The sequence below is a fragment of the Mustelus asterias genome, chromosome 1 (genome assembly GCF_964213995.1).
Source record: "Mustelus asterias chromosome 1, sMusAst1.hap1.1, whole genome shotgun sequence".
NCBI classification, from domain to species: domain Eukaryota; kingdom Metazoa; phylum Chordata; class Chondrichthyes; order Carcharhiniformes; family Triakidae; genus Mustelus; species Mustelus asterias.
This window is the reverse complement of record NC_135801.1, coordinates 46,977,288-46,995,435: the sequence shown is the minus strand read 5'-3', so window position 1 is coordinate 46,995,435 and position 18,148 is coordinate 46,977,288. Positions and strand designations below refer to the sequence as shown.

General features: G+C 45.1%; 1 protein-coding gene across 2 annotated transcripts in view; it reads left to right on the top strand.

Annotated features, from left to right (window-relative positions):
* fstl5 (follistatin-like 5) overlaps positions 1–18,148 on the top strand; it is a 780,144-nt gene that overhangs the window by 477,116 nt on the left and 284,880 nt on the right. For both annotated transcript variants that reach the window (XM_078209651.1, XM_078209742.1), the window contains one exon: positions 14,952–15,148. In XM_078209651.1, coding sequence (XP_078065777.1) covers positions 14,952–15,148 — 197 coding nt within the window. The remainder of the gene's footprint in view (positions 1–14,951; positions 15,149–18,148) is intronic.

The window sequence follows — 18,148 nt, the reverse complement described above, 5'->3', positions numbered from 1 at the left end:
ATTGGTGCGGAAGGATATGGGCCAAACTCAGGCAATTAGGACTAGCTTAATGGTAAAAACTGGGCGGCATGGGCAGGTTGGGCTGAAGGGCGGTATTTTACCATTGCAAAAAATTGGTAAAGCTGGGTTTGAGTTGAGTAGCGCGATCTGAGTCCACTTTCGCATCGGTTCCCACTTTACCAAGGCCAAAAAACTGGTGCGATCGGGAACCAGCCCAAAACAGACACGACATCAATTAAAATATTTTTGCATGCATCTCAATCCCATTAACAAGCTGCACACCCCAATTTACCAGCATGCCTGTCTTTACCATCACATCCGCCCCAGCCAGATCGGTCTGGAACAGACATGCTCTATAAAAGTCGGATTCTGGCACTCCATTAGTGAGGGTGTAAGTGTCCACCTTCGGATGGCTCCGTGATGCTCACAAGGGGTTTGTTTTGTGGTGGCAATGTTGCGTTTCACATTGGGAGGGGTCTGCGATCGTGTGGGGGGCTGTTGTTGATCATGGTATTGATGTCTGATATGCAGCATGGACCTGGTTCTCAGTGCTTACCTCGGGTCCTGGGAATGCTGCTGGGTTCTAGTGCACGCAGCACTCTTCCAGGTGGGGATGTGCTGGAAGCTCTTTGAAATAGCAGTGCTGCAGCCTCAGGACTTTTCAAGCAGCAGTGTATTTGGTCACTTCTGCATGAGTTCTGGGTGTGTGTTACTGGAGGGGAGGATTGGGGGGGGCGCTGCGTTGCTGGAGGGCCTGTGGGGGGGGAGGCAAGGATGGGGGGGGGGGGGGGGGGGAGTGTGTTGCTGGGGAGCTGTGGGGGGCGCTGCCAATCTGCCTGCGATCGGTCTGGGTGGTGAGGAGTGGGACATGAGGGGGTCAATAATGTTGGGGAGGGTCCAATGACCGTGGGAAGGCATTATCCGCCCCGCCAGGGATCTGTCAGGGGAGCTGCATGATTTTATTTTTTTTTCTGCGCACGTGCAGTTGGAGGCATGATTGGAGCTGCAGGGTTTGGGCACTTTAAGCCCCACCCACAGGCTTCTGCAGCAAGAATCGGACTCGCTCAAATTTTGCAGCCAGAGTGCATATGGGGGGGGGGCTAAAAACTCACTCAATAAATCGATCTGAAACTCTCCCAGTTTCAAGTCTGCCCAGCACTTAGGGCAGTACTTTGCCATTTTTTTGTCTGAGTCTAATAAACATTTCAGCCCTGGTGTAAAGGGCATTTGTCATCTCCCTAATACATTTGTGAGTAGCAGATTAGGAGATGCCGCAGATGTCCCCTCTATTGCACTGGAATGAACTGCTAACATAAAAGTTTAGAGCAGCTGTAACTTTAAGGGCGACAGGCACTGCGTGTCCTCTAGTTCCATGAGCTGTCAGTTTATGCAAAATGTGGTCCACTGTTCCTGGGACTGATGCAGTCTTCCTCTGCACTGGACACTGGCTTCCAGTCACTAAAGCAGCCTTTTGTCATCAACCTGTGTCTCTGTTACGGGCTGTCACAATGTTTTTCTTGTTGTAGTTAAAACTTATCGTTCCCCTCAAGTAGCCAGACAAAGTCACAGAGTGGTTTTGAAATGATTTATTGACAACTGCAGCGCCTCAGCACTCATAATGACTTCAATCAAAGCCAGTCAGAGTCTATAATTCAGAAATACAGAAGCAATTATAGTTCCAAATTTGATTACAAGTAATTAGCATATATGAATAAAAGTCTGGGAGCTCTCTATCCACTCACACATTCATTGATTAAGGTTACATCATCTATGAAGTACAGTTTTGAAAACCAATCTCAATCATCTTATACTTGCTTAATTATAATATCCAATCGACATGAGGTTTTTAATTGCATCAATTGAGTACTGTTTTCAACTATCTATAAATATCCCAGCTGTGTCTAAATATTAGAACACAAATCAACCTTCCCTTTCCAACTGCCTGGTTTAATGACCTCTCCCAGCATGAGAGTTGAACAGTCCATGCTACAGTATATTTCTCCCTTTCTTATCAGAAGGTCAGGTTGCTGGAACTAGCTGTTTACTATCCTGCAGTTAAACCTTATGCAGGCTTTTGTGGTTTGTCTCTTTTTAACGCTTTCACAGGACACAGTTAATAAGATGGCTCCTATCTCCTCCATAATTATTAGTATGGGTATTATTCCCCCTCAGTCTCCTACAACTGGGCCAATTTTGAATCCATTTTATCAAATTATCCTGCATGCCATGTGCATTTGCCTTCTTTATAGGTCTCCCATGTGGGACCTTGTCAAAGGCTTTGCTGAAATCTATATAAACTGCATCAACTGTCTTACCTTCATGTTGGCACCTGGTCACTTTCTCAAATAATTCAATCTAATTTGTTAGGCATGACCTCCCCCTGACAAAGCCATGCTGACTATCTCTGATTATACTGGCTGCTTTTCTGAGACAGTGGGAAGTGTAGACAGTCAATGGATGGGAGACCGGTTTGCATGATGGACTGGGCTTCGTTCACGATCATTTGTAGTTTCTTGCGGTCTTGGATAGAGCGGGAGCCATACCAAGTTGTGATACAACCAGACAGGATGCTTCCTATGGTGCATCTGTAAAAGTTGGAGAGAGTCGTAGCGGACATGCCAAATTTCCTTAGCCTCCTGAGAAAGTAGAGGTGTTGGCGGACCTTCTTAATTATAACGTGAGAATGGAGGGACCAGGACAGGTTGTTGACACAAAAGCACAAAAGCCTTACCTCTCCAAGTGGAGATACATGCCATCCTTCAGAATTTTCTCCAATAGTTTCCCAACCACTAACACAAGACGCCCTGGTCTGTCGTTCTCTGGCTTATCTCGACAGCCCTTCCTCAATAGCGGAACTACCTTAGCTGTTCTTTGGCACCTCCCCATTGGCCAGAGAGGAATTAAAAATTTGGATTAGAGCCCCTGCAGTCTCCTCCCTTGTCTCTCACAGTGGCCTGGGATAAATTTCATCCAGACCTGGTGATTTGTCCATTTGTGAAACTGCCTCCTATAACTTGTCCTTCCCTGTGTATATTTGCTCAAGAACCTTGCGTACTCTATTTTTGAATTGCATACCTTCATCCTTATTCTTTTGCATGAAGAAGAAACAATCAGACGGAGTACAGGAAAGAGATAGAGAATCTGGTGAATTGGTGCAATGACAATAATCTCTCCCTCAATGTCACTAAAACGAAGGAGGTAGTCATCGACCTCAGGAAGCATAGTGGAGGAGTTGCCCCTGTCTTCATCGATGGGGATGAAGTGGAAATGATCGAGAGCTTCAAGTCTAGGTGTCCAGATCACCAATAACCTGACGGATGGTCATTGAGACTCGAAACATCAGCTCAATTCTCTCTCCACAGATGCTGTCAGACCTGCTGAGATTTTCCAGCATTTTCTGCTTTTGTGTCAACAACCTGTCCTGGTCCCTCCACCCTCATAATACTTAAGAAGGTCCACCAACACCTCTACTTTCTCAGGAGGCTATGGAAAATTGGTTTGTCCTCCACGACTCTCTTCAACCTTTACAGATGCACCAGAGGAAGTATCCTGTCTGGTTGTATCACAACTTTGTATGGCTCCTGCTCTATCCAAGACCGCAAGAAACTACAAATGATCATGAACGAAGCCCAGTCCATCATGCAAACCGGTCTCCCATCCATTGACTGTCTACACTTCCCACTGTCTCAGAAAAGCAGCCAGTATAATAAAGGATGTCACGGACCCGGAACATACTCTCTTCCACCTTCATGGCACGGTGGCACAGTGGTTAGCACTGCTACCTCACAATTCCAAGGACCTGGGTTTGATTCCTGGCTTGGATCACTGTGTGGAGTTTGCATATTCTCCCATGTCTGCGGGTTTTCCTCCCATAGTCCATAGATGTGTGGGTTAGGTTCATTGGCTATGCTAAATTTCCCCTTAGTATCCCAGGACGCGTAGGTAAGAGGGATTAGTGGGGTAAATATGTGGGGTTACAGTGATGGGGACTAGGTGGGATTGTTGTCAGTGCAGACTCAATGGGCAGAATGGCCTCCTTCTGCACTGTAGGGTTTCTATGATTCTATAATTGTTCTGTCAGGAAAAAGATACAAAAGTCTGAGGTCACGTACCAACCGACTCAAAAACATTATCTTCCCATCTGCCATCAGACTTTTCACTGGACCTATCTTATATTAAGTTGAAATATCTCTACACCCTAGCCATGACTGTAACACTACATTCTGCGCTCTCTCCTTTCCTTCTCAATGAACAGTATGCTTTGTATAGTGCACAAAAACAGTACTTTTCACTGTATACTAATACATGTGACAATAAGTCAAATCAAAATGGATGTGAAGTGTTGGTTCAACACAGTACCAATGTCCTCTGGCTCCACCCACATATTGCCACCTTGGTACCTAATGGGCCCTACTCTTTCCCTGGTTATCCTCTTCCCATTGATATACTTGTAGAATATATTGGAATTTTCCCTACTTTTACTAGCCAGAACTTTGTCATATCACCTCTTTGCTTTCCTAATTGCATTATTAAGCTCCACACTGTACTTTCAGGATTCACTAATGCCTCCACCGATTTCCTCCCCCTATATCTGCTCAAAGCCTTTCTTTTCCTTCTCATCGTATCCTGAATATCTTTGAGCTTCCATGGTTCTCTGGGCTTGTTACTCTTTCCTAACACCCAAGAGGACACATGCTGGACTTGTACCCTCCCCATTTTCTTTTTGAACACCCCCCACTGCTCTTCTGTAACCATCTCCATTAGTAGCTGTTCCCAGTCTACATTGGCCAGATCCCGCTTATTTTACTAAACTCTGCTCTCCTCTCATTCTAAACATTTTTTTCCAACTTGTCTCTTTCTTCGTCCATAACAAGCTTAAATTGTACCATATTGTGATTGCGATCACTAAATGCTCCCTGCCACTACCTCAACCACCTGTCCACTTCATTTGCTGAGGTTTGACAAAGTCCTGCATAAGAGATTATCATGCAAGTTTAAAGCGCATGGGATTGGGGGAAGTGTATTGAAAGGGATAGAAAACTGGTTGACAGAGAAGAAACAAAGAGTAGGAATTAATGGGTACATTTTAAATTGGCAGGCAGTAAGTAGTGGGGTGCCACAGGGATTGGTGCTGGGACCCCAGCTATTCACAATATGTATTAATAATTTGGATGAGGGAACAAATTCTAACATCTTAAAGTTTGCAGATGATACCAAGTTGGATGGGAGGGTGAACTGTGACGAAGATGCAGAGATTCAGCATGATCTGGACAGGTTGGGTGAGAGGGCAAATCAATGACAGATACAGTATAATTTGGATAAATGTGAGGTTATTCACTTTGGGAGCAAAAACAAGAAGGCAGATTACTACCTGATACAAAAGTCTGAGGTCACATACCAACCGACTCAAGAACAGCTTCTTCCCTGCTGCCATCAGACTTTTGAATGGACTGACCTTGCATTAAGTTGATCTTTCTCTGCACCCTAGCTACAACTGTAACAGTACATTCTGCACTCTCTCGTTTCCTTGTCTCTGAACAATATGTTTTGTCTGTATAGCGCGCTAGAAACAATACTTTTCATTGTATGTTAATACATGTGACAATAATTAATTAAATCAAAAATCAAAGAATGGCAGAGCATGCTCGAAGGACCAAATGGCCTCCTCCTGCTCCTATCTTCTGTTTCTATGTTCTATTTAGAAACATAGAAAATAGAAGCAGGATGCGGTCATTCGACCCTTTGAGCCTGCTCTGCCATTCATTTTGATCATAAAAATCAATATCCTGATCTTGTCTTTTCTTCATATCCCTTGATTCCTTTAGCCCCAAGAGCTTTATCTAATTTCTTGAAATCACACAATGTTTTGGCCTCAATACACAATGTGTATTCCACACACTCGCCACTCTCTAGGTGAAGAAATTTCTCCTCGCCTCCATTCTGAAATGTTTACTCTTTATCCTCAACTATAACCCCTAGTTGTGGACTCCCCCACCATTGGGAATATTCTTTCTGAATCTACCCTGTCTAACCCTGTTAGCATTTTATATGTTTCAATGAGATCCACTCCTCCTCTTCTAAACACCAATGAATATAATCCTAACTGACTTAGTCTCTCCTCATATATCAGACCTGCCATCCCAGAAATCAGCCTGGTAAACCTTTGCTGCACTCTGTTTATAGCAAGGACATCCTTCCTCAGATAAGGACAGCAAAACTGCACACAAGTATGGCCTCACCAATGCCTTGTACAGTTGCAGTAAAACATCCCTATTCCTATACTCAAATCCTTTTGCTATGAAGGATACTGCTTGCCTTGACTACTGCCTGCTGTACCCGATGCACGAGAACACCAAGATCTCGGAGTATCCACCTCTCTCAATTTACACCCATTCAAATGATGATCTGCCTTTCTATTTTTGTTACAGAAGTGGATAACCTCACATTTATCCTCATTATACTGCATCTGCCATGCATATGCCCACTCACTCAGCATCCTCCTCACCCTCCCACCCAACCTTGCGTCATCTGCAGATTTGGAGATAAAACATTTTGTTCCTTCTGCCAAATCCTTAATGTATCATGTGAACAGTTGGGGTCCTAGCACAGATCCCTGCAATACCCAACTAATCACTACCTGCCATTGGAAAAAATACCCATTTATACCAACTCTTTGCTTCCTATCTGCTGACCATCTTTCGATCCATCTCTACCTGCAATTCCATGCGCTTTAATAGTAGTCCAACATGTACCATTAGGCGAAATGTAGGATCAATAAATTCAGGGAACCCTGGATGTCTCAGGCAATTCAGGACTGGATGAGGAAGAAGAAAAGGGCATTTAACTAGTCCAAAGGGAGCAATCCAGCTACAGCCCTAGAGGAATATAGGAAGTGCAAGTGGGAACTTAAGAAAGCAAGTTTTGGGAACCTTGGATAACGAGAGATATTGTGAGCCTAATCAAAGAGAAAAAGGAAGCATTTGTCAAAGTTAGAAGGCTGCGAACACACGAAGCAAGTGTGGAATACAAGGAAAGTAGAAAGAAACTTAAGCAAGGAGTAAGAAGGGCTAAAAGGGGTCATGAAAAAGCATTGGCCTGCAGGATTAAGGAAAATCCCAAGGCTTTTTCTACATATATAAAGAGCAAGAGGGTAGCCAGCAAGAGGGTTGGCCCACTCGAGGACAAGGGAGGGAATCTATGCATAGAGCCAGAGGAAATGGGCGAGGTATTAAATGAGTACTTTGCGTCAGTATTCACCAAAGAGAAGGACTTGGTGGATGATGAGTCTGGGAAAGGATATGTAGATAGTTTGAATCATGTTGAGGTCAAAAAGGAGGAGGTATTGGGGTTCTTGAGAAACATTAAGGTAGACAAGTCCCCAGGGCTTGATGGGATATACCCCAGAATACTGAGAGAGGTAAGGGAGGAAATTGCTGGGGCCTTGAGAGAAATATTTGTATCCTCACTGGCCACAGGGGAGGTACCCACATCATACAAGGGAGGTCCCAGAGGAATGGAGAATAGCCAATGTTGTTCCTTTGTTTAAGAAGGGTAGCAAGAATAATCCAGGTAATTACAGGCCGGTGAGTCTTACATCAGTGGTAGGGAAATTATTGAGAGGATTCTTCAAAGATTTATTCCCACTTGGAAATCAGTGGACGTATTAGTGAGAGGCAACATGGTTTTGTGAAGAGGAGGTCGTGTCTGACAAACTTGATTGAGTTTTTCGAGGAAGTGACGAAGATGATTGATGAGGGTAGGGCAGTGGATGTTGTCTACATGGCCTTCAGTAAGGCCTTTGACAAGGTCCCTCATGATGTAGATATGCCGGCGTTGGACTGGGGTGAACACAGTAAGAAGTCTCACAACACCAGGTTAAAGTCCAACAGGTTTATTTGGTAGCAAATACCATAAGCTTTCGGAGCACTGCTCCTTCGTCAGATGGAGTGGAAATGTTCTCTCAAACAGTGCAAACAGACAAAATCAAGTTGCAGAATACTGATTAGAATGCGAATCCTACAGCCAGCCAGGTCTTAAAGGTACAGACAATGTGGGTGGAGGGAACATTAAACACAGGTTAAAGAAATGTGTATTGTCTCCAGACAGAACAGCTAGTGAGATTCTACAAGCCCAGGAGGCAAGCTGTGGGGGTTACTGATAATGTGACATAAATCCAACATCCCGGTTTAGGCCATCCTCATGTGTGCGGAACTTGGCTATCAGTTTCTGCTCAGTGACTCTGCGCTGTCGTGTGTCGTGAAGGCCACCTTGGAGAACGCTTACCTGAAGATCCAAGGCTGAACGCCCGTGACTGCTGAAGTGCTCCCCCACAGGAAGAGAACAGTCTTGCCTGGTGATTGTCGAGCGGTGTTCATTCATCCGTTGTCGTAGTGTCTGCATGGTTTCCCCAATGTACCATGCCTCGGGACACCATTTCCTGCAGCGTATCAGGTAGACAATGCTGGCCGAGTTGCAAGAGTAGGTACCGTGTACCTGGTGGATGGTGTTCTCACGTGAGATGATGGCATCCGTGTCGATGATCCAAGGCCATCCCCACACCCCCACTTCTTGCCTTCAAACAACCACGCAATCTCAAACAGACCATTGTCCGCAGCAAACTACCCAGCCTTCAGGAGAACAGTGACCACGACACCACACAACCCTGCCACAGCAACCTCTGCAAGACGTGCCGGATCATCGACACGGATGCCATCATCTCACGTGAGAACACCATCCACCAGGTACACGGTACCTACTCTCGCAACTCGGCCAACATTGTCTACCTGCTACGCTGCAGGAAAGGATGTCCTGAGGCATGGTACATTGGGGAAACCATGCAGACACTACGACAACGGATGAATGAACACCGCTCGACAATCACCAGGCAAGACTGTTCTCTTCCTGTGAGGGAGCACTTCAGCAGTCACGGGCATTCAGCCTTGGATCTTCAGGTAAGCGTTCTCCAAGGTGGCCTTCACGACACACGACAGCACAGAGTCGCTGAGCAGAAACTGATAGCCAAGTTCCGCACACATGAGGACGGCCTAAACCGGGATGTTGAATTTATGTCACATTATCAGTAACCCCCACAGCTTGCCTCCTGGGCTTGTAGAATCTCACTAGCTGTTCTGTCTGGAGACAATACACATTTCTTTAACCTGTGTTTAATGTTCCCTCCACCCACATTGTCTGTACCTTTAAGACCTGGCTGGTTGTAGGATTCGCATTCTAATCAGTATTCTGCAACTTGATTTTGTCTGTTTGCACTGTTTGAGAGCACATTTCCACTCCATCTGACGAAGGAGCAGTGCTCCGAAAGCTTATGGTATTTGCTACCAAATAAACCTGTTGGATTTTAACCTGGTGTTGTGAGACTTCTTACCAAGGTCCCTCATGGCAGACTGGTGCAGAAGGTAAAGTCGCATGGGATCAGAGGTGAGCTGGCAAGTTGGATTCAAAACTGGCTCGGTCAAAGAAGTCAGAAGGTAGCAGTGGAAGGGTGCGTTTCTGAATGGAGGGCTGTGACAAGTGGCGTTCCTCAGGGATCAGTGCTGGGACCTTTGCTGTTTGTAATATATAGATATAAATGATTTGGAGGAAAATGTAACTGGATTGATTAGTAAGTTTGCGGACGACACAAAGGTTGGTGGACTTGTGGATAGCAATGAGAACCATCAGAGGATACAATAAGATATAGATTAGTTGGAGACTTGGGCGGAGAGATGACAGATGGAGTTTAATCCAGACAAATGTGAGGTAATGCCTTTTGGAAGGTCTAATACAGATAGGAAATATGCAGTAAATGGCAGAACCCTTAAGTGTATTGATAGGCAAAGGGATCTGGATGTACAGGTACACAGGTCACTGAAAGTGGCAATGCAGGTGGAGAAGGTAGTCAAGAAGGCATATGGCATGCTTGCCTTCATCGGTCGGGGTATTGAGTTTAAAAATTAGCAAGTCATGTTGCAGCTTTATAGAATCTTAGTTAGGCCGCACTTGGAATATAGTGTTCAATTCTGGTCGCCACACGACCAGAAGGATATGGAGGCTTTGGAGAGGGCACAGAAAAGATTTACCAGGATGTTGCCTGGTATGGGGGCATTAGCTATGAGGAGAAGTTGGAGAAACTTGGCTTGTTCTCACTGGAGCGACGGAGGTTGAGGGGAGACCTGATAGAAGTCTGCAAGATTATGAGAGGCATGGACAGAGTGGATAGTCAGAAGCTTTTTCCCAGGGTGGAAGAGTCAATTACTCGGGGGCATAGGTTTAAGGTGCGAAGGGCAAGGTTTAAAGGAGATGTATGAGGCAGATTTTTTACACAGAGAGTGGTGGGTGCCTGGAACTCGTTGCTGGGGGAGGTAGTGGAAGCGGATACGGTAGTGACTTTTAAGGGGTGTCTTGACAAGTACATGAATAGGATGGGAATAGAAGGGTATGGTCCCCGGAAGGGTAGGGGTTTTTAGTTAAGTTGGGCAGCATGGTCGCTGCACGCTTGGAGGGCCGAAGGGCCTGTTCCTGTGCTGTAATTTTCTTTGTTCTTTGTTCAATTAGAAGACCAAAAAGGGGGCATGAAAAGGGACTTGCGAACAGGATTAGGGAGAATTGTAAGATACTTTAAAAATACGTTAAAAGGAAGAGATTAACCAGGGAAAGGCCCATTAGAGACCAAGGAGGTATTGGCGGCTCTGATGAGCTTAAGTACATAGAAATCCCCTGGCCCAGATGAATTATATCCCAAGCTGCAGTGGGAGGTGAGGCAAGAAATTGCAGGGGCTCTGACCCAAATTTTTAATTCCTTTCTGGCCATGGGGAAGTGCCAGAGGACTGGAGGACAGCTAATGTGGTTCCACTTTTCAGGAAGGGTGGTAGAGATGAACCAGGAAATTACAGAACGGTGTTAGTGGTAGGGAAACGATTGGAGAAAATTCTGAAGGAGCAAATTAATATCCACTTGGAAAGGCGCGAGTTAATTGGGGATAGTCAGCGTGGCTTTGTCAGAGGGAGGTCATGCCTAACAAATTTGTTTGGATTTTTCAAAAATGTGATCGTGTGTGGAAGAGGGCAGTTCAGTTGATATAGTTTATATGGATTTTAGCAAAGCCTTTGACAAGGTCCCACATGGGAGACTGATTTGAGAAGGTTAGAGGTTGCAGCAAGCAGATAAGATGTGGGGGTTGAGTTTCAGGAGAGACTTATTGGTTGTTGGTTTGAGGGGCTCATAAATGAGTATTGAGCAGGAGAAATACTATACTTAGTGTCAAAGTGAAATCTTTTCCACATAACTTGGCGAACCTCTTTGGCCTCCCATCAGCTACCAATTTGTCTTCACCTGACAACTTGCCCACTCAAGTCTCAATTGAAATGCAATCATAGAACATAGAACATTACAGTGCAGTACAGGCCCTTCGGCCCTCAATGTTGCGCCGACCAGTGAAACCAATCTAAAGCCCATCTAACCTACACTATTCCAATATCATCCATATGTTTATCCAATGACCATTTAAATGCCCTTAATGTTGGCGAGTCCACTACTGCTGCAGGCAGGGCATTCCACGCCCTTACTACTCTCTGAGTGAAGAACCTACCTCTGACATCTGTCCATTGGATCGGATTCCATTGATGTAATGGGGCCATGATTTACACAAATTCATGGCTCTTGCCAGCTTTCTGTGGCTGTTTTAGTCACTCAGCTTCAATGAGATGTTAAAATAATGCCCAGAAAGATCCTTGTGGGACTGCTCCATTTTGAAGGTTCGACCCCCATCCTGTTTTTGCAAGGTTTGGAATGACATCTCATTTCTTTCCTCAGCTATTGTTCCGATGAATTGCTGTCAGTTGTTGCTTTGCTCTACCTGCAGTATGATATTTAAGTGCAGTTTTTCACCTTGATTCCCAATGCTTATTTAAAATGAAATCCTAAGATATTTTATGAATGCATTAAAGGGAAAAGGCTAACCAGGAAAAGAATAGGACCCATTAGAGACCGAGGGGGCAATTGGAAGGGTATTAAATAAATACTTCTGTTCAGTCGGACAAATTTATTAGAATTTTTCAAAAATGTGATCAAGTGTGTGGATGAAGGAAGTTCAATTGATGTAGCTTATTGGGTTTTTGCAAATCTTTAGACAAGGTCCCACATGGATGACTGAAGAAGGTTAATGCACATGGAATTCAGGGAAACTTGGCGAGATGGATCAAAAACTGGGTAATGATAGAAGGCTGTTTGAGTGACTGGAGGCTGGTGTCCAGTGGTGTACCACAAGGATCAGTACTGGAACCCTTATTGTTTGTTATAAACATAAACAATATAGATGAATATGTGAGGGGAATGTTAAGCAAGTTTGCAGATGACACCAAGATTGATAGAGTGATTAATAGTGAAGAAGATGGTCGTAAGTTACAGGAAGATGTAGATGGGTTGGTCAGATGGGCAGAGCAGTGGCTGATAACCCTGATAAGTGCAAAATGATGCACTTTGGAAGAAGAAACAAGCAAGGCAGTACTTAAGAAACATAAAATCCTGATGGGACTGGACAGGCTAGATGCAGGACGAATGTCCCTGATGTTGGGGAAGTCCAGAGCTGGGGATCATAGTCTAAGAATAAGGGGTAAGCCATTCAGGACTGAGATGAGGAAGAACTTCTTTACTCAGAGTTGTGAACCTGTGGAATTCTCCACCACAGAAAGCTGTTGGGGCCAGTTTGTTAGATATGTTCAAGAGGGAGCTGAACGTGGCTCTTGTGGCTAAAGGGATCAAAGGTATGGAGAGAAAGTGGGGGTGGGATACCGGAACACCTGGAGTAAACTCACGCAGACACGGAAAGAACTTGCAAACTCCACACAGACATTCACCCAAGGCCAGAATTGAACCTCGGTCCCTGGTACTGTGAGGCAGCAGTACTAACCACTCTGCCGCCATCTGAGGATCACCACACGTCTGGTGAGGGACAGAGTGGAGAAGGCAGTGCCTTCATGAATAACCGCAGCCGATACGGGAATTGAATCCGTGCTGTTGGCGTCACTCTGCATCACGAATCAGCTGACTGAAGTAACTTTCATGTTACAGAAAAATAGTTTTATAGATACGTGAAGAGAAAGAGGTTGGTGAAGACAAATGTAGGTCCCCTACAGGGGAATGAATAATAGGGGTCAAAGAAATGGCCGAGCAACTGAATACATACTTTGGCGCGCTCCTCACAAAAGAGGACACAAATTAGATGCCAGAAATGTTGAAGAATGCAAGATTTAGTGAGAGGGAAGAACTGAGGGTGATCAATATTAGTAGAGAAATGGTGTTGGGAAAATTGATGGCAATGAAGGCAAATAAATCCCCAGGGCCTGATATTCTATATCCCAGAGTACTTATGGAAGCGGCTTTAGAAATAGTGGATGCATTGGTGGTCATCTTCCAGGATTCTATAGACTCTGGAATAGTCCCTGCAAATTGGAGGGTAGCGAATGTCACTCCAATATTCAAAAAGGGAGGTAGAGAGAAAACAGTGAATTATAGACCAGTAAACTACATCAGTAGTGGGGAAAATTCTCGAATCCATTATCAAGGACTTTATAGCAGAGCATTTAGAAAACAGTGGCTGGATCAGACAGAGTCAGCATGGATTTATGAAGGGGAAATCATGCTTGACAAATCTGATGGAATTCTTTGAAGATGTAACGAGTAGAGTTGACAAGCAGGAGCCAGTAGATGTGGTATATTTGGACTTTAAGAAAGCGTTTGACAAAGTCCTGCACAAGAGATTATCGTTTTAAGATTAAAGCGCATGGGACTGGGGGAAGTGTATTGAGATGGATAGAAAACTGGTTGGCAGAGAGGAAACAAAGAGTAGGAATTAATGGGTGCTTTTCAAATTGGCAGGCAGTAACTAGTGGGGTGCCACGAGGATTGGTGCTGATCCCAGCTATTAATATGAATGATTTGGATGAGGGAACAAAATGTAACGTCTCAAAGTTTACAGATGATACCAAGTTGGGTGGGAGGGTGAACTGTGACGAGGATGTTGAGATCCTTCAGAATTATCTGGACAGGTTGGGTGAGTGGGCAAATCAATGGCACATGCAGTATAATTTGGAAGCAAAAACAAGAAGGCAGATTACTACCTGAATGGCAGGGAGTAGGGAGAAGGGAGTGTGCAGCAGGACTTGGGTGTCCTTGTGCACCAGTCACTGAAGGCAAGCATGCAGATGTAGCAGGCGGTAAAGAATGCAAATGGCACGTTGGCCTTCATTGCGAGAGGTTTCGAGTACAAGAGCAAGGATGTGTTGTTGCAATTATACAGGGCTTTGGTGAGGCCAGTCCTAGAATATTGTGTGCAGTTTTGGTCTCATTTTCTGAGGAAGGATGTTCTTGCTCTCAAGGGAGTGCAACAAAGGTTTACCAGGCTGATTCTGGGGATGGCAGGACTGATATATGAGGAGAGATTGACTAGGTTACGATTGTTTTCGCTGGAGTTCAGACAAATGAGGGGGATCTCATAAAATTCTTATAAGATTCTAACAGGACCAGAAATGATAGATGCAGGGAGGATATTCCCGATGGTGGAGGAGTCTAGAACCCGGGGTCACAGTCTGAGGATTCAGGGTAGACCATTTAGAATGGACGTGAGGAGACATTTCTGCACCTAAAGAGTGGTGAGCCTGTGGAATTCATTACCACAGGAAGTAGTTGATGCCAAAACATTGATTGCATTCAAGAGGCGGCTAGATATAGCACTTGGGGTGAATGGGATCAAAGGTTATGGGGAAAAAGCAGGATTAGGCTATTAATGGATGTTCAGCCATGATCGTAATGAATGGCAGAGTGGGCTCGAGGGGCCAAATGGCCTCCTCTTGCTCCTATCATCTATGTTTCTAATCAGCAATTGTGATTTTTATTTTGAAATGTTGACATCCTTTGGAACTGACCATTCCTAAATTTCAGCATTTTTTTGTTCCAGGTGACAAGTGTAAATTGATTGAATACAGCAAACTGAAAAACATGCTTCTCAATCTCCAGAATCAAAAATACATCCGACAACGAAATAACAAAGAGAATGAAGACAAAATGTCTCTCAAAAAGTTGCTGGTGGATAACATGTTCAAATATTTTGATTCAAATGATGATGGACATGTTGACAGCAATGAATTGGCTCAGGTGAGTAAAAGCATCCAGGAGAATGAAATCGATAATTGTTGTTGTGAATTTGTCTGACAGGTATAAATTTAAAGAATTATAGCAGACAACAGATCATTCTCTTCTTTGAGAATGGTTACTGGTTCAAGAGAACTCAATCTGACTCCCAATTTAATGGTGAGTCTGAACAATAACATTTTACCGTCCCCATCACTGACACTGTTCAGTTACCACAGATAGCCAACATGTTGGGCAAATACCACTAACCATTTGCCAGAAGCAAAAGAGTCCACCATTCATTATAATCATGGCTGTTCATCAAATTCAATATCGTGATTCCCCCCCCTTCCCCTCCCCCCCATATCTCTTGATCCCCTTGGCCCCAAGAGCTATATCTAATTTCTTCTTGAAATTCCACAACGTTTTGGCCTCAATGACTTTTTGTGGTAGTGAATTCCACATATTCTCCACTCTCTGGGTGAAGAAATTTCTCCTCACCTCACTTCTAAAAGGTTTACCCCTTATCCTCAAACCTGTTAGAATTTTATAACTTTGTATGAGATCCCTTCTCATTTTTCTAAACTCCTGTGAATATAACCCTAACCGACTTAGTCTCTCCTCATATGAAGAACCTGCCATCCCAGGAATCAGCCTGGTAAACCTTCGCTACATTTCGTTATAGCATGGACATCCTTCCTCAGATGAGGACACCAAAGCTGCACACAATACTCCAGGTATGGCCTCACCAACTCCCTATACAATTGCAGTAAAACGTACCTATTCCTATACTCAAATCCACTTGCTATGAAGACCAACATACCACTTGCCTTCTTCACTGCCTGCTGTACACGTGCACTTTCAGCGACTGATGCACGAGGACACCCAGGTCTCTCAATCTATACCTATTCAAGTAATAATCTGTCTTCCCATTATTGGTGCCAAAGTGGATAACCTCATATTTATCCACATTATACTGCATCTGCCATGCATATGTCCTGTCCAAATCACCCTGAAGCATCTCTGGATCCTCCTCACAGCTCACCCACCCACCCAACTTTGTATCACCTGCAAATGTGGAGATAATTCATTTAATTCCCTCTTCCAGATCATTAATATATAATGTGAACAAAGAACAATACAGCACAGGAACAGGCCCTTCGGCCCTCCAAGCCCGCACCGCTCCCTGGTCCCAACTAGACCATTCTTTTGTATCCCTCCATTCCCACTCTGTTCATGTGGCTATCTAGATAAGTCTTAAACGTTCCCAGTGTGTCTGCCTCCACCACCTTGCCCGGCAGTTGGAGTCTAACAGTTGGGGTCCTAGCACAGATCCCTATGGTACCCCACTAGTCACTGTCTCCCAATCAAATAAAGACCCATTTATGCCAATTCTTTGCTTCCTATCTGCTGACCTGCTTTCAATCCATCTCATGACATTACCAATGTGCTTTAAACGGAGGTGGAGGCATCCTGCTGACTGCTGTTATCTGTGATGACCTTGGCATGTGTCTTGTGGAGGGCCAAGTCCTGGGGAGGCCCAGCCTGCCTTTGGGGCCCTGCTGTGTTGTAGTGCCACCCTCCTCAGCCTTCAGAGCTGATGTGGTCACAGGTAGATGATATACAGATGGGCAGGACACTCCTGGGGTCACCTGGGTGGATGGCCCTGGGATGTGCATCAGCTGATCCTCCTCCCTGTAGGTGCCTGAGGGCCTCTTGTTGCTTCCTTGAGAGAGAGAGGCAGTTAGAATGAGCTCAAGAAGCCCCAAATCCTCTCGCGTTGACACTGGTTGATAACAGCAAGTGCTCCTACCATGGAGTGCAGCACAGAAGTTTACCCAGCGCCAGGAAGCCGGATTCGATTCCCGGCTTGGGTCACTGTCTGTGTGGGGTTTGCACATTCTTCCCATGTCTGTGTGGGTTTCCTCTGGGTGCTCCAGTTTGCTCCCACTGTCCCAAGATGTGCTGGTTAGGTAGATTGGCTATGCTAAATTCTCCCTCTGTGTACCCGAACAGGTGCCGGAGTGTGGCGACTAGAGGATCTTCACAGTAACTTCATTACAGTATTAATGTAAGCTTACTCGTGACTAATTAATAAACTTTAATTTACTTTTAAGTCTACAACCAAGGTCTCTACTGCAGCCGCTATCCTAGCACCGCTGACATTGGTGCTTTGGCCTGTTGACATATTCACCTCAAATGAAGGTGAATAGTCTCCACCATTGAGCCTTTCAATCTGAGGAGTGCAACCAATATCCCTTCCTGATTTTCCCTACCTTGTCTTTAGAGCTCCAGCGCAGGCTTGGTGGGCCAAAGGGCCTGTTCCTATGCTGTACTGTTCTTCGTTCAGTGGCTCATCATCTGACTTGGACTCAGCAGATTCATGGTCTCCTGCAATCCTCTGAGTGTCAGCACCCTGACATGTCCCTGCCTCCAGTGCTGTGAATTTGACATTGTGATGCGTTCACCAGATTGTAATCCTGAGGCTACTCTCGCACTAGGTCCCACCCAAGTGTGTGTCTCTACACTGGTGGAGAGTGTGGGTGAAAGCTGTGACAGGTCTTCAATGTTGGGGTCGTAAGTTCCTCCTCTGTGCTGGTGCCAGAGCTGCAGTAGAAGATCTGGCTCATTGACCCCCCCCTTGGCTGCTTTCCAGATATGTCTGCAAAAGAAAGGGAAGTCATTAGTACATGGCAGCAGTGTGAGAAACGGGAGACATGATAAGGATGCCTGGCATGTGTAGGTGGTGAGTGCCCATAGAGGGGATGAGGGCACAGCCCAGAGGGAAAATGAAGGTGTGTACAGGAGAGTGAGGGGTGTTGTCCATTGAGCTGGCATTGAATGAACTCCCTGTGAATGTGTAATGGGTCTGTGAGTGTGAGAGTTGCGAATGATGAGAGGGAGTGACTTATCCTGGTGGAATGGAGGAGACCATTCATCCTCTTTCGGCATTGGAAGGCTGTCCCCTTCTGTAGGGCATTGGCACTAACCACTACCATTGCCTCCCATGCTGCATTGGTCGCC